The sequence below is a fragment of the Coffea arabica genome, chromosome 2c, assembly GCF_036785885.1.
Source record: "Coffea arabica cultivar ET-39 chromosome 2c, Coffea Arabica ET-39 HiFi, whole genome shotgun sequence".
NCBI lineage: Eukaryota > Viridiplantae > Streptophyta > Magnoliopsida > Gentianales > Rubiaceae > Coffea > Coffea arabica.
In genome coordinates this window covers 1,534,984-1,547,840 of record NC_092312.1, presented here as the reverse complement: position 1 = coordinate 1,547,840, position 12,857 = coordinate 1,534,984, and the positions used below count along the sequence as shown (strand labels likewise).

The 12,857-nt window shown below is 36.7% G+C and overlaps 1 protein-coding gene across 3 annotated transcripts; it reads left to right on the top strand.

Moving 5' to 3' along the window:
* Window positions 1–1,903: 1,903 nt before the first annotated feature.
* Window positions 1,904–11,452, top strand: LOC113724908 (ATP-dependent zinc metalloprotease FTSH 11, chloroplastic/mitochondrial-like). Of its 3 annotated transcripts, XM_072073335.1 has the most exons (18): window positions 2,227–2,688; window positions 2,767–3,076; window positions 3,379–3,532; window positions 3,867–3,959; window positions 4,190–4,278; window positions 4,360–4,483; window positions 5,081–5,200; window positions 5,281–5,331; window positions 6,538–6,599; window positions 7,113–7,170; window positions 7,371–7,496; window positions 7,574–7,654; window positions 8,296–8,425; window positions 8,935–9,083; window positions 9,521–9,802; window positions 9,935–10,024; window positions 10,108–10,161; window positions 11,059–11,452. In XM_072073335.1, the coding sequence occupies exons 1-18, from the start codon at window positions 2,379–2,381 to the stop codon at window positions 11,215–11,217; spliced, it is 2,442 nt and encodes an 813-aa protein (XP_071929436.1). In that variant the 5' UTR covers window positions 2,227–2,378; the 3' UTR covers window positions 11,218–11,452. The 3 variants fall into 3 exon arrangements, with proteins under 3 accessions (XP_027103601.1, XP_071929437.1, XP_071929436.1); XM_027247800.2 differs by having other exon boundaries at window positions 1,904–3,076; XM_072073336.1 differs by lacking the exons at window positions 9,935–10,024; window positions 10,108–10,161; window positions 11,059–11,452 and having other exon boundaries at window positions 1,961–3,076; window positions 8,935–9,108; window positions 9,521–9,721.
* Window positions 11,453–12,857: the final 1,405 nt, after the last annotated feature.

Sequence of the window (12,857 nt, the reverse complement as noted above, 5' to 3'; positions counted from 1 at the left end):
GAATGCAACCTCTTTAGAAGTCAACTAGGCAGGCTCGATGGAATCTGGGTAGGTTTTCTCGATAGATGAAAGGTTTTTAAGTACCAGAGTAGGAGGAAAGTAACTGCTGCTACTGCATCGGTTGGGGGAGTTTGGCCAGGGAGGGAGAAAGGAAGGGAAAAAAAAATTTGGGAACGCCGGTGCCGGAATAAGAAGGTATGGTGGATGGGGTGGAGGGAGAAAGAAGAAGAAAGATAGAAGTTTTTTGTGTATTTGATATTTTAAAGTGTGTAGATTAAAAAATTTGATAAGTTTTTTTGGGTTCCTGTAGCTAAAGTTGTTAAAAAACTTGTAGCTAAAAAATTTGGCCAAAAAACTCACTTCCAAACAAGCCAAAAAATTCCATCTATCATTGCCTTTGATACCCCATTAATGGACCTGAAATTCATTTACCAAACAACTCCTGAGATTTACAAAAATTATGCAATACCTCTTTCTGTGTAAGCGGAGATGTAAGATTGACTTTGACATTTAAAGAAATTACGTAACATTCTTTCATTGTGATAGTCGTGTTAACGAGTAGACAGCAGTTAAATCACTTATGCCTTGAGGTGACTTTATCAGAGGTGAATGAATCGGGGCTATAAGAACCCTGAGTTTTAACTTCAGAAGAGAAGACTCAAGAAAATGCCGTTGGTAAAATTTAGAGAAGTACCAAAGTATCAGGGGTTGAGTTTAGCATGTGAGTAAAGTATTATGATCTCATGTTTTAAAAACTGATGTTTCTACTATACTGAATTTTTGACATATTAAAACTGTGTATTTGATAAAAAAACATGCACTAACTGCTCGTATAAACCTAATTGGATATACAAAACTGGAATCATATTCGTTGTACTAATGGAAAACAAGATTACAAGAGACAACTTTTGGCTAAATTTTGACAAATTGTAATACATACGAGCATACTACTTTTGTATTGAGTGAACGCATAAACTATGCATTTGAAAATAATCCACATTTTTACTTCCATGATTATAAGATAAAGTTGGTTCGTTACTGTTGGGACTAATGTCTAACAGTTGTATACATTACAACGGTTAATTGTTACAGTCTAAAAATCGAAGGATATGATGAGAATTGACACCAAAAAAAAAAAATCAAGGGCAACTTTCCTTTTTCAACTTTGTTTTTAATTCTCTTGCTAAGCACGGGATTTGAACTTGAACTTCATAAAAGAAAACCCTAAGAACTCTCCTTTAATCACTAGGTAGGCGATAGGACAAGTTAAATAGAACACAATAAGCTTAATAAAAAAACAAAAGAAGAGTAGAATAGAACAAATGGGACGTACCCATCACCTGATTGATTGAGTTGGCTGGGACTATCATGTGGCGAGGTTCCTGTATTCACTACGGTGCAGCGCTGCAAACGAATCCAGCAGTTCGAGTCGAGCTCGATTAATATCGAGCTCAAGTTGGCTCGAGTCGAAATCAAGTTCGTACTCGAGTTTAAAATATTAAACTCGAGTATATATATATAATATTTTATATATTTTTTTATTTTAAGTGTATATATATTTTTTATTTTTTATTTTAATAGTAAAATTATTTATATATATTCTTAATATTTTATTATTTATTAAGAAAAAATATTATATTATTTTTTTTTTTAAAAATAAAATAATTATTTTTATTTTTTCAATCTCGAACTCGAGTTATAAATTGCCAGCTCGTCGAGTTCGAACTTGGTAAAATTTAGTCGAGACTTGCTCGATTAGTTTAAAACTCGACTCGATTCGATTCGTTTGCAATCCTATTAAGATTTGAGAGGAGGGGGGGTTTTTTTTTTTTTTTTGGAAAAAGGGATTTTGGAGGTAGCAGTGATGTGCGCTTGGAAATTAATGGTAGGATTAGCTTAAGTTAAAGAAACGACAAAGGAAACCAGAAAGGAAATGAAGCAGTAAAGAGAAAGGAGCATGAAGGCAGACCGCCAATTTCTGTCAGTCGAGTTAAAAGAGTAGGGGATAAGGTTTCTTCTCTGTCTGTCCATCTCAATTCTCAAGCTAGTAGTAGAAGATTTTCCTTACCGGATCCGCTCCCCAGCCTCCAGTCCCCACTCCATTTTGCCTGTTAAGCGTTGAACAAAGAAAATATATCGTGTGGGTCGTCTGGCTCGCACTGCAAAACCCTCTCCTCCTCCTCCTCCACTCGCTTCCTATATCCTTCCACTGGTGAAACCAAAATTCTATTTATTGCTTTTGGAATTCAATTTAAGTGACCCCACCCTATTAGTTCTTCTTCTTCTTCTTCCTAAAACCCTAATTACCGTCGGCAATCACATTAATTATTCCGGCATTCAACTAATTTAAAAACCTACGAACAAGTGAAGGCCTAGGCATGACCACTACGCTTCAGGCTTCTATTCTCTACAAACCCCCTTCTCTCCCTATCCCCTCTAGCCGTAACGTATCTTCTTCGTCATCTTCCTATAAACGCCTCCACCATCTTAGTCCCTTACCTCCTCCTCCTTTTGATCATCATTTGTATCTACTTTCTAAACTATATTTCACTAATCATCTTCATCGTTATCCTGCTTCAACTTCTCGATTTTGCCGCCATTGTCCGTTGCTTGTCGCCTGTGCGTTTCATCCCGATGACGTTACTGACTTAACTTCTTCTTCTTCCGATAAGAATGATTTGTGTTCAGGTTCTGAAAAACAACAACTTAATGTTAATACTAGTAGTAATGAATCCTTATTTAGTAGTCAACTTTCTTCTGGTGAAGCTACGGGGATTGAACCGGCACCGCCTCAGGCCACCGAGGGGCCACCTGATGATAATGCCAGCGGCGCCACGGGGAGTGAGTGGACGTCGAGCGAGGGGGTGAGGAGTAAGTTGCCAATTGTGGTGTTTTTCATGGGACTTTTTGCAACAGCGAGGAAAGGGCTCGAGAAGCTTATGTTGCCAGCCTGGTTTAGTTGGTGGCCCTTCTGGCGCCAAGAGAAGCGCCTCGAGCGCTTGATTGCAGAGGCGGACTCAAATCCCAAGGATGCAGCCAAGCAGAGTGCTTTGTTAGCCGAGCTCAATAAGCACAGGTTTGGGCCCTGGCTTTTCTATATTGTTGTTACTTCTTGGTTTCGGAGCTTGAATTAAGGGTGGACTTTAAAAAAAAATTTTTTTTTTTAACTGGAGTATTGTATTGCTTACATTAATAGGATGATGAATACATGGATCAAGTGTTGAATTATGTTGACTGCATATCCTTTATTGTTATTTACTTTGGTTTTGATGTTTAGACAAAGAAACTGAGCGAAAGCAAATACCCTGCAGCTAGAATATTATTCCCTTTGATTTGATTCTTAGGTTCTGGTGGTAATTTTCTGTTCTGTTATTTCAGCCCTGAGTCAGTTATTCGCCGTTTTGAGCAAAGAGATCATGCAGTTGATAGTAGGGGGGTTGCAGAGTACATCCGAGCTCTTGTGGCAACTAATGCCATTGCTGATTATCTTCCTGATGAGCAATCTGGAAAGCCTTCTAGTCTTCCTTCCTTGGTATTAGCTTGTAGATTGTCTATTCCATTTTTGCTTCAGTCACTCCATTCCTTTTCTCTGACTTAATGGCAATCGTCAAAAGTGGAAGGAAGTGATAGGGACTGCTTGTTGAGTCCAATCTCATCTAAATCAAAGTCCATTTGTGTCTTGATGTGTCTTAGTTATGAGCTTTTGTTGCAATGCCTTGGATAGAAACCATCAAATTTTCAATTAATATTTCCACTGCTGCCATTGCTCCTATTCAATTAGCCGAAGATGTTCCATTGTTGTTTGTCTAACTAGTTCCATTTATCTGCCAGTTTTCTCTCATTTGGTTACCTTTGAATTTATGTAGTTGCAAGAGCTGAAACAACGTGCCTCAGGCAACATGGATGAACCTTTTCTTAGCCCTGGCATATCTGATAAGCAGCCACTACATGTTGTAATGGTAATGATTATAATGAGTGCAATTGCAGGAATTTCCTGTCACCAATTCTTCATTTAAGAGCAAAGTCTTGTGCATTTGTGTTGTTAAAAGAACTCTTTAGCATAACTCTGGTCATTGGAGTAGGATTCTTATATTTTCCTCGTTCTCCTTCTAGTTGCTCCACATAGTTTTTGATCTACATTTCCCTGTCTGTTATATTGAATCTTGGTTGTAACTGCTTTCTGTTGTAGGTTGATCCTAAAGTCTCCAACAGATCATCACGTTTTGCACAAGAGCTTATCTCTACTATCTTGTTCACTATAGCTGTTGGTTTGGTGTGGTAAGGTTTTGTGTTTATTCCTCAAATTTGTTTTGATATATGCGCAATTATAACGTCTATGGAATCTTGAGTTGGTTTTAGGTTGATGGGTGCTGCTGCGCTTCAGAAATATATTGGGAGCTTAGGTGGGATAGGAACTTCAGGTGTTGGATCTAGTTCTTCCTATGCCCCGAAAGAATTGAATAAAGAAGTAATGCCTGAAAAGGTGGGTATTTGGACCAGTTATTGTCAAACTCTCTTCACTTGTTTCCTTCATCCAATTCATATGAAGTCAAAGTCTACTTTTCCATTTTTGGCAGAGTCCACTGCCTCACATTATTTTAAATTATTGGTATTTTATAAGAGAACTGCTTGGTAATTTAACTGATATATATATATATATATATATATATATATATATATATATATATGAAAGTAGCAGAAGAGAGCTGGAAATTTCACCTGTTTAAAATTCCTCCGTCTTTCGATCTGATTTTTCATTTACACTTTCCACTTGAAAATGCTTCACAGCAAGGTATGCTTCAATATCTTAAAATGTGATGATTGCACAGCATGTTATGCCATGTGGATTCTTAACTTGACAATTGTCATATCTTTTTGGTTCTATTCTATAATAACTTACAAAATTTTTGCTCTTACGAATTCTACTGCTCATGGTGATTTGATAAAGTACTGCATTGCATCTGATAATTTGCACAGGTAGTGCATGTGATCTGAATTGATATGGGATTTTAATTCAGTTTATAGCACGTATTGGACTACTAAACTGAAATTCAAATTTCCATATTTCTTTTAATTGCAGAATGTTAAAACTTTCAAGGATGTTAAAGGTTGTGATGATGCTAAACAAGAGCTTGAGGAGGTTGTTGAGTACCTCAAGAGCCCCTCAAAGTTTACTCGACTAGGAGGCAAATTGCCAAAGGTCTGTCCATTTGTATATTGTTGTCCATTATCAAAGCTGTCTGTCTAAGTTGTTATCCACTAGATTGCAATGGGTTTCAGGGAATTCTTTTAACTGGAGCACCTGGGACTGGAAAAACTTTACTGGCCAAGGTAAGCTGTTGCATTCCTGAAATTTTTGTTTATAATGGATTGTGTGTGCTTGAACATCTGGATGCGGCTATCACTAGGTTTATCATTCAGCTTCCTGCGTTCCCCTGATATAGCTTCAGTCATACGTTGGTGCAGTTGCCTTTTTTGTGATGTTTAATTGGTCCGTGGTATTTTACAATTTCATTTCATAGGATCTTATGTGTTTGGAATCTATTCTTGGCTAACGGAACTATTGTATGAAAAAGAAAAAAAAAACAGAACTGCTTTATCTACACTTGAACAATTTGAAATTCTCGTATCAGTGTAAATCATGTTCCCAAAATAATGAAAATAAATATAAAAAAAGATAGGAACTCCTGAAGAAGTATATGGAATCAGTGTAGACTTCATGACCTTATGAAAATATTTACAAGACTTCATGACCTTAGATCACTGCCAAGTGTGTGTATGTGTTTCATGACCTTAGATCAGTGCCAAGTGTGTGTGCGTGTGTGTGTGTGTGTTTTGCCAAAGTGTTATTGTGATCCATTTAGGGTAGCAACTGTTAGCTCATACAATTGGTATTTTCTTTTAGTGTTCATGTGCGGGTTATTTGCTCCCTGCCTTTTGTTCCTTTGCTCGTGCTTTATGAATTAGTGCATGCCTATTTATATTTTTGAAAGTTTTGATATGCCAAATCTCTTGTTTATTTCCCTTTTAGAGTAAGAACTTTTTCCAAGGTTACCCATTTTATCAATTGAAATTTTTGATCTACCAAGTCCTATTGCTTTGTCTTTTTCACTTTTAGAGTAATTTCTTTTCTTTTTCCCTTTTTTTACCATTCTGAAACACAGTACATTTTTAAGCAGTTAAACTTATGTGGCTTAAGATTTGCTAATTTGAGGATTCTGAAACAAAGTACACTTTTCTGGAAAGCGCAAGGAATTCAAGATTATTTTTGTATAAAAACCACAATCTCAAACTACAAGTGTATGCTTAAAAATTTATCTGTGGTAAATGGCAAGAAATTGGAGTTGGAGTAACACATTTATTCAAGCTTAGTTGAGAGACATGCTTTTTCCTTACTTTGTTATTGGTGCTAAAATAATTTCTCATGTTCTCATTTTGGATACTTAATCAAAACTTCCATTTTTGAAATTTCTATCGTCCTTTTCTTGATAGTTTGATTACCTTCTAAGAGTTTTGGTTTGTGTGTCTCAATTGAAGGCAATCGCTGGAGAAGCGGGGGTACCGTTCTTTTATAGAGCAGGCTCTGAATTTGAAGAGATGTAAGCCACTTGTTTGATTATTTTATTTTCTTTTTACATGTCTTTGTGGCTTGGAGTAATTTCTTTTGTGAGTCATGATGATTTAGTGAGACCATTCAATAATGACCCTTGATATCTTGCCTGTTCATGTTGCCATATGCGTTTTGGATGTTTTGTATGAGTCCCAGAATTTAAGTTTTCATTTTGTTGCCATGTTCGATAGTATCTGTCTTAAAAATTAAAGATTAAGGAATGAGCATTGACTTTTGATGCTTTACTGGAAATGAAAATGAATATCATTCATTAAGTAATTCCATATCTGGTGGAATAGCCTCCTTTTAAGTCATTCCAACAATGGGAATATATTTTCAGTTAATGGAACTATGGAAGACAAGAATGCCGCCAATTGCTGGATTACTACATGCATCAGTTTCACAGGACTTTTAAATTCATGTATTCCAATATTTCTGGTGATTGGGTTTAATTAATTTCCATTTTATTGGGAAAAAGTTTCACTTTTCTTCTTTATCCTAGGTTTGTTGGAGTTGGTGCCCGACGTGTAAGATCCTTGTTCCAAGCAGCTAAGAAAAAGGTAAATTTTGTCTCTGCTTCTTCTTTGATATATGAATGAAACTAATCATCATAAAAAGTGTTTCTTTCTCTAAATAAACCGTTTGAATGTTTTACTTAGAGATGCGCTAAATCCCTTTGACTGCATGAGAAACATGTGAAACATTTTTTTTGAGATGTGCAATTTCCCCAAATTTAAACCTTAACTTCTTGGCTCACCAGGCTCCGTGCATTATTTTTATTGATGAAATTGATGCTGTTGGATCAACTCGAAAGCAATGGGAAGGTCACACGAAGAAAACACTTCATCAACTACTTGTTGAAATGGATGGTTTTGAACAGAATGAGGTACACTGATTTAGACATTAAGAAATTAGCTCTTTCCATCCTTTGTGGAGTACAAATATGTTCCTTGTGCATTACAGGGAATAATAGTGATGGCTGCCACAAACTTGCCTGATATACTTGATCCAGCTTTAACAAGACCTGGTAGATTTGATCGTCATGTAAGTCTTTTGATAAACCTGGTCATGCAAGTCTTTTAATAAACCTACAAAGACGATGACATGAGATCTTGAGTATTTCTTGTTTCATCGTTGATTGCTATTGAACTTGATATAGGGCATTGTCAGGTCAATTTTCAAGTTTAGTCAATATCTGTTTTGTTCTACATCTGCAAGATGGTACACCAAAAATTTTTTGCTGTCATTCTAAAAAGTTCTTTATCTTTATTTCATTAGCCCATCTTTTGTCATTTCAAGAATGACTTGTAATCTCTGCTGACGTACCTGTTATTTGAAAAGATTTGACTGCATTAAAATTTCTTTTGCTTCCTTGATCTGACAGTGAAATCTTGATGTAAGTTCCAAAATTTTATTTCTTCAGGTATTTTATTTTATCGAGCATCTCTCTTGAACAATTTATTGCGCTGCAGTAAATTGGCATTCTGGTTTTACCCTCTTTACCTGTTGAGGGAACTGTTAGGCTCGTCTTTCTGAGTTCTCCAGCAATAACCACCTTGCAACATTGTTAGATGTTTGTATTGAATTTAGTAATTTTATTTACCAAAAATAAAAATGAAAGTGAGATACAATTAAATCATTATCTTCAGGTCTCTTTAGCTAACAATGAGATGAAATATTTCTAGATTGTTGTTCCAAGTCCAGATGTGCGGGGTCGCCAAGAGATATTGGAGCTTTACTTACAGGATAAACCATTAGCTGATGATGTTGATGTGAAAGCAATTGCTCGCGGTACACCAGGGTTCAATGGGGCAGGCATGTTTTTGTTCATGTTTTTCATTTTCTTTTTTCCTCACTAAGTTCTGCAAGGTGAACCATCTCTGCAACTTGAGTTAATTTGAAGTTTCGGCTTGAGTTAATTTGAAGTTCCGGGCCTGAATTACTTTTCCTTCCTAAAGTCAGTATCTCGCCAATGATTTCATTGTTACTTTCACCATATAGTGGTATTAGGGCCACATAAGAGGCCAGTTGCTTGATCTGGGTCATTTTATCTGTCTAGACATGGTTGAGGTTCGTTGGCAACAAAACTAGTTATGCTTGATCACATCCCTGATCCTTTAATTTCTGTCAATTGCCTCCAAACCCAACTACTTTGCTAATAATCTGTCTAAAAAGTTTATAAAAATCAGTTACCTGGACATATTTTGAATTTTACTTCTGTGAATTTGGTCTGGTTCACCCTTTCTTTTGAAGGGGTTGTGATCATGTGAGTCACTTGAGGAACTACATCTGATCTTATTTCTTAAAACATGACTATGGAGCAGATCTTGCAAACTTGGTTAACATTGCTGCTATCAAGGCTGCAGTTGAAGGTGCTGAGAAGTTAACATCAACGCAGTTGGAGTTTGCTAAAGACAGGATCATCATGGGTACGGAACGGAAAACTATGTATCTGTCTGAAGAGTCAAAAAAGGTGTGCCAAATCCCTATTACAAACAGTAGGTTCTAAGAATATAGACAGCTTTTCTGAAGTTTAGCTTTTCATTCTTTTAAGCTAGTTTGTACTTGAAATTCAAGATGCTTCTTGCTTCCTCCTGTATCTGTTCTGGATTAGGCTTCAGGACCAACATAGACAGCTTAAGTGTACTGCAGATTCTTTGTATTAATTTTTGCTGGATAAATTGGAGAGGGTACAGAGAAAGTATTAATGGTCAAAGAATATGGTAAAGAAGGATTTGTTGAAAACAGGAGTATTTAAAAGACTTGTTTGATGTGTTGCAGTGGACTTATATTAAATAGCATCAGTTAAGGCCTGAATTTATCATTTTTGCTTTACCTTTATTTTAATGCTTGAATGATGTAGGTTATGTGGCATTATAATGTTACATTATTTTGAACTTATCTTTCCAGCTCACTGCATATCATGAGAGTGGCCATGCAATTGTTGCTTTTAATACTGAAGGTGCACATCCAATTCACAAAGCAACAATCATGCCTCGTGGATCTGCTTTGGGCATGGTTACACAGCTTCCATCAAATGATGAGACCTCAATCAGCAAGAAGCAGTTGTTAGCTCGACTTGATGTTTGTATGGGAGGAAGGGTTGCAGAAGAGCTTATCTTTGGTCAGGACCATGTTACTACTGGAGCTAGTAGTGACCTCCACACAGCTACAGAATTAGCTCAATATATGGTTGATGCTTGTTTCATGTTCCTATCTCTCTCCAAGCTTAGTGGCTAATATTAGTTTTGTTCTTCTGTCTGCCTCATCTAAGAAAAAGCTCCATTGTTCTTCTGTATGAGATGTACTTCCTTTACTTTTCAGGTATCTACCTGTGGGATGAGTGATGCAATTGGACCAATCCACATTAAAGAGCGGCCGGGTTCAGAAATGCAATCACGGATTGATGCTGAAGTATGCTTTTGGATTTTGATGCTTTTAGGGTGTAGTGAAATGTTTTTCACTGGTAATCAATTTGTATTTTTGGTCATTTACAGGTGGTTAAGCTCTTGAGAGAAGCTTATGATCGTGTAAAAGCACTGCTAAAAAAGGTTGGTCTTAGATACATATGACTATATGACCTTTCTTCTTTGATTCCTGCAAACGTTGTAAAGTGCTTTTCACGCAAAATGCATTACACATTAGCAAATTTTCACTCTGAATCTCTGTAGTAGTCAAATTAGTAATTTTGTCACCATCATGGCAAAATGCCTAATTGGAAAGTAGTAAATATCCTTGAGCATTTAAACATGGGCTATTTCTTTTAAGATTAGAAAACAAAAACATGTGCATTTATCAAAAGTAGGATAAGGGAGTGGATGGTTATGCTCTAGGTTGCTATGCTTTTTTCCAATGCCAACAAGGTACGGTTTTCACATCTCTGTATCTGTGAAAGGGAGTTTTGGGGGAAGATGGCCAAAAGAGATGCTATATTTGTGTTTGGAAAGCTTTTGATGTCCGAGTCTTAACAATTTCATTGACTAATGTAGAGGAAAAAGAGCTTATATTTTAATGTTGACAACAACGTTGCAGCAATGATTGATCCCATGTATTACATCTTGCTGGCCAGTCAAACTTCAACTGGTAGAATCCTTTTGTCAGGTTTCAGGACTGTAATTAAGAGAAAAGTTGTAGTCTTCCTGCACGGATGTGGTTATTGAGTCAAAGGTGAAGTTCTGATATATGAAATTTGTTTGAACTGATCGAAAGAGTGAGAGCCAGGAAGAGAGACATTCTTTTGGCATGGTAAATCTGTCTGCAGATCTAAGAGTCAAGGGACGACTGAAAATAAGTAGTCAGTACCTTGAAACTGATTGGCCAAAACATTGTCACCCAAGGAATTGCATGTTACGTCACATATCGTTGCATGTGTATTTGTTTGTAGCATCAACTTTATCTGATTATTAACTGGACATTAATTGATCTTTCTCGATGTTCTTTTTTGCCAGCATGAGAAAGCATTGCATGTCCTAGCCAATGCACTTCTTGAGTACGAGACCTTAACTTCTGAGCAAATTAAACGGCTTCTCCTTCCACATGGTGAAGGATTGTTAACAGATCAACAGCAGCAGCAACAAAACGAAGAAGAGGAGCTTGTTTTGGCTTAATTGGGCACTGCATCTCTTCTGGTTGTTTTGCAGCGGCAGGCAGACGTGTACAGCGTATAGAAACCCCACAGCAATATTCATATAAAACCTCTTAGTTGTTCCTGCCCTCTCTGTTGTTATAGCATATTTAAGGAACTTCTTCATGGCAAAATTGTAAATGAACGATTAGGTTGATAGAGTTTTGATATTCGTTTATAATACGCCCACCTTTAGGGTAGAAATTTTGACGCTTACAGCTTGACGAAGTTGAAATTATTTACTAAGAATAGAATCTTTTTTTTTTTTTGTCAAAATGTCATCATTTAATATATATGTGAGAAAGGTTACAATATTCCTAGTATATACATACTACTGGCACACGGCCAGGACATCTTTGTGGGCTTCAATCCTAAGCCACACGGAAGTCAAGCTCCTATCTTGTTTCATCGATTAGGTTAATGGCAAATTTTGTCAAACCATGACTAGTGCAATGATATTTCCTTCCAATAAATATGAAGGAACATCGCCAAAAGGATTGGCTAAGATGTATGATATCATCTACCAACACATCTGACAGAGATAGCCCAAAACATTTGTGATTAATTCTATCTACTAGACACTTACAATCTGAATGTCCACCCTTCTTCCAGAGATTTGAGCATGGCTGATCTAATTGCTTCAGCTTCTAGTATGGCAGCATCCTTCATCATTCCAGTAGGGATTGCCCAAGTTTTGACAAGTTTTCCATTATGGTCCTTTGCTGCGATGCCCAATCCCCCTCTACTTCTCTTTTTGTCCATTGCTGCATCTGTGAACATTAGAATGGCATGTTGATCCTGAATTTCTTTTGTGATGGTCATCGTTGGTACTTCTGGATCATCCTTTTTGCTTTCCCTTTTCTCCAAGTCCCACATCTGTTTGTACTCCAGCCATTCTTCTAGAGCTCTACTTGAGATCAGGTTACCTTATGTACTTTCCTTGTTGAAGTTACAGGCATTCCTTGCTTTTCACAATTGCCACAAGAAGTTTGATGTGGCTTCTATATGACTGATGCCGTTAACTCTGTTTCTAGCACCCTGCAACGCTTCCCACCACTTCCAGAAATTCCACGAGCTTTCTTGAATACCGTCCCTTTTGATAGGAAGTGTCTTCCAAGCCTCTTCTCTAGCGTTACAGTTGAAAAAAATGTGCTCTAATGTTTTAACCTCTTCTTACTAAGAATAGAATCTTACTAATGAGCTTATCTCTGCTTTGTTCGCCTTTGAGTAAGGAGTTCAGTGGTCGGACATCTAGAGAATCGTGAAATATTTGACTTGACTTTCATGGTTTTGTTGATAAGTCCTTTTTTCATAATCACAAGGGATGATAAACAACTATTGCGGTTGATTAAGTCCTTTTTTGTCATTTTGGTTCAATTACTTTTTCTTTTGTCTTTTTTTTGAAATTTTTTTTTTTTTTGTTATTTTGATTCAATTACATTTTTTAGTCGAATGCTAATAAGATCGAGGACAATTCAAGAGAGTGCGGCCCTTCGTTGCCGCCTGTTTTCTTCATCCAGCATAACCCCAAGGGTTTAGGGTTTATAAAGTGCATGATCTTTAAATTGATTCAAGTACAAAAAAAATTTAAAAGTCTAGTCTCAAGCTACTGAATTGCATGCA

Coding starts and splice junctions, on each gene's coding strand:
- LOC113724908 (XM_027247800.2), top strand. CDS start 2,379: ATGACCACTACGCTTCAGGCTTCTATTCTCTACAAACCCCCTTCTCTC. Junction 7,171..7,370: donor TCCAAGCAGCTAAGAAAAAG/GTAAATTTTGTC, acceptor TTGGCTCACCAG/GCTCCGTGCATTATTTTTAT. Junction 8,426..8,934: donor ACCAGGGTTCAATGGGGCAG/GCATGTTTTTGT, acceptor ACTATGGAGCAG/ATCTTGCAAACTTGGTTAAC.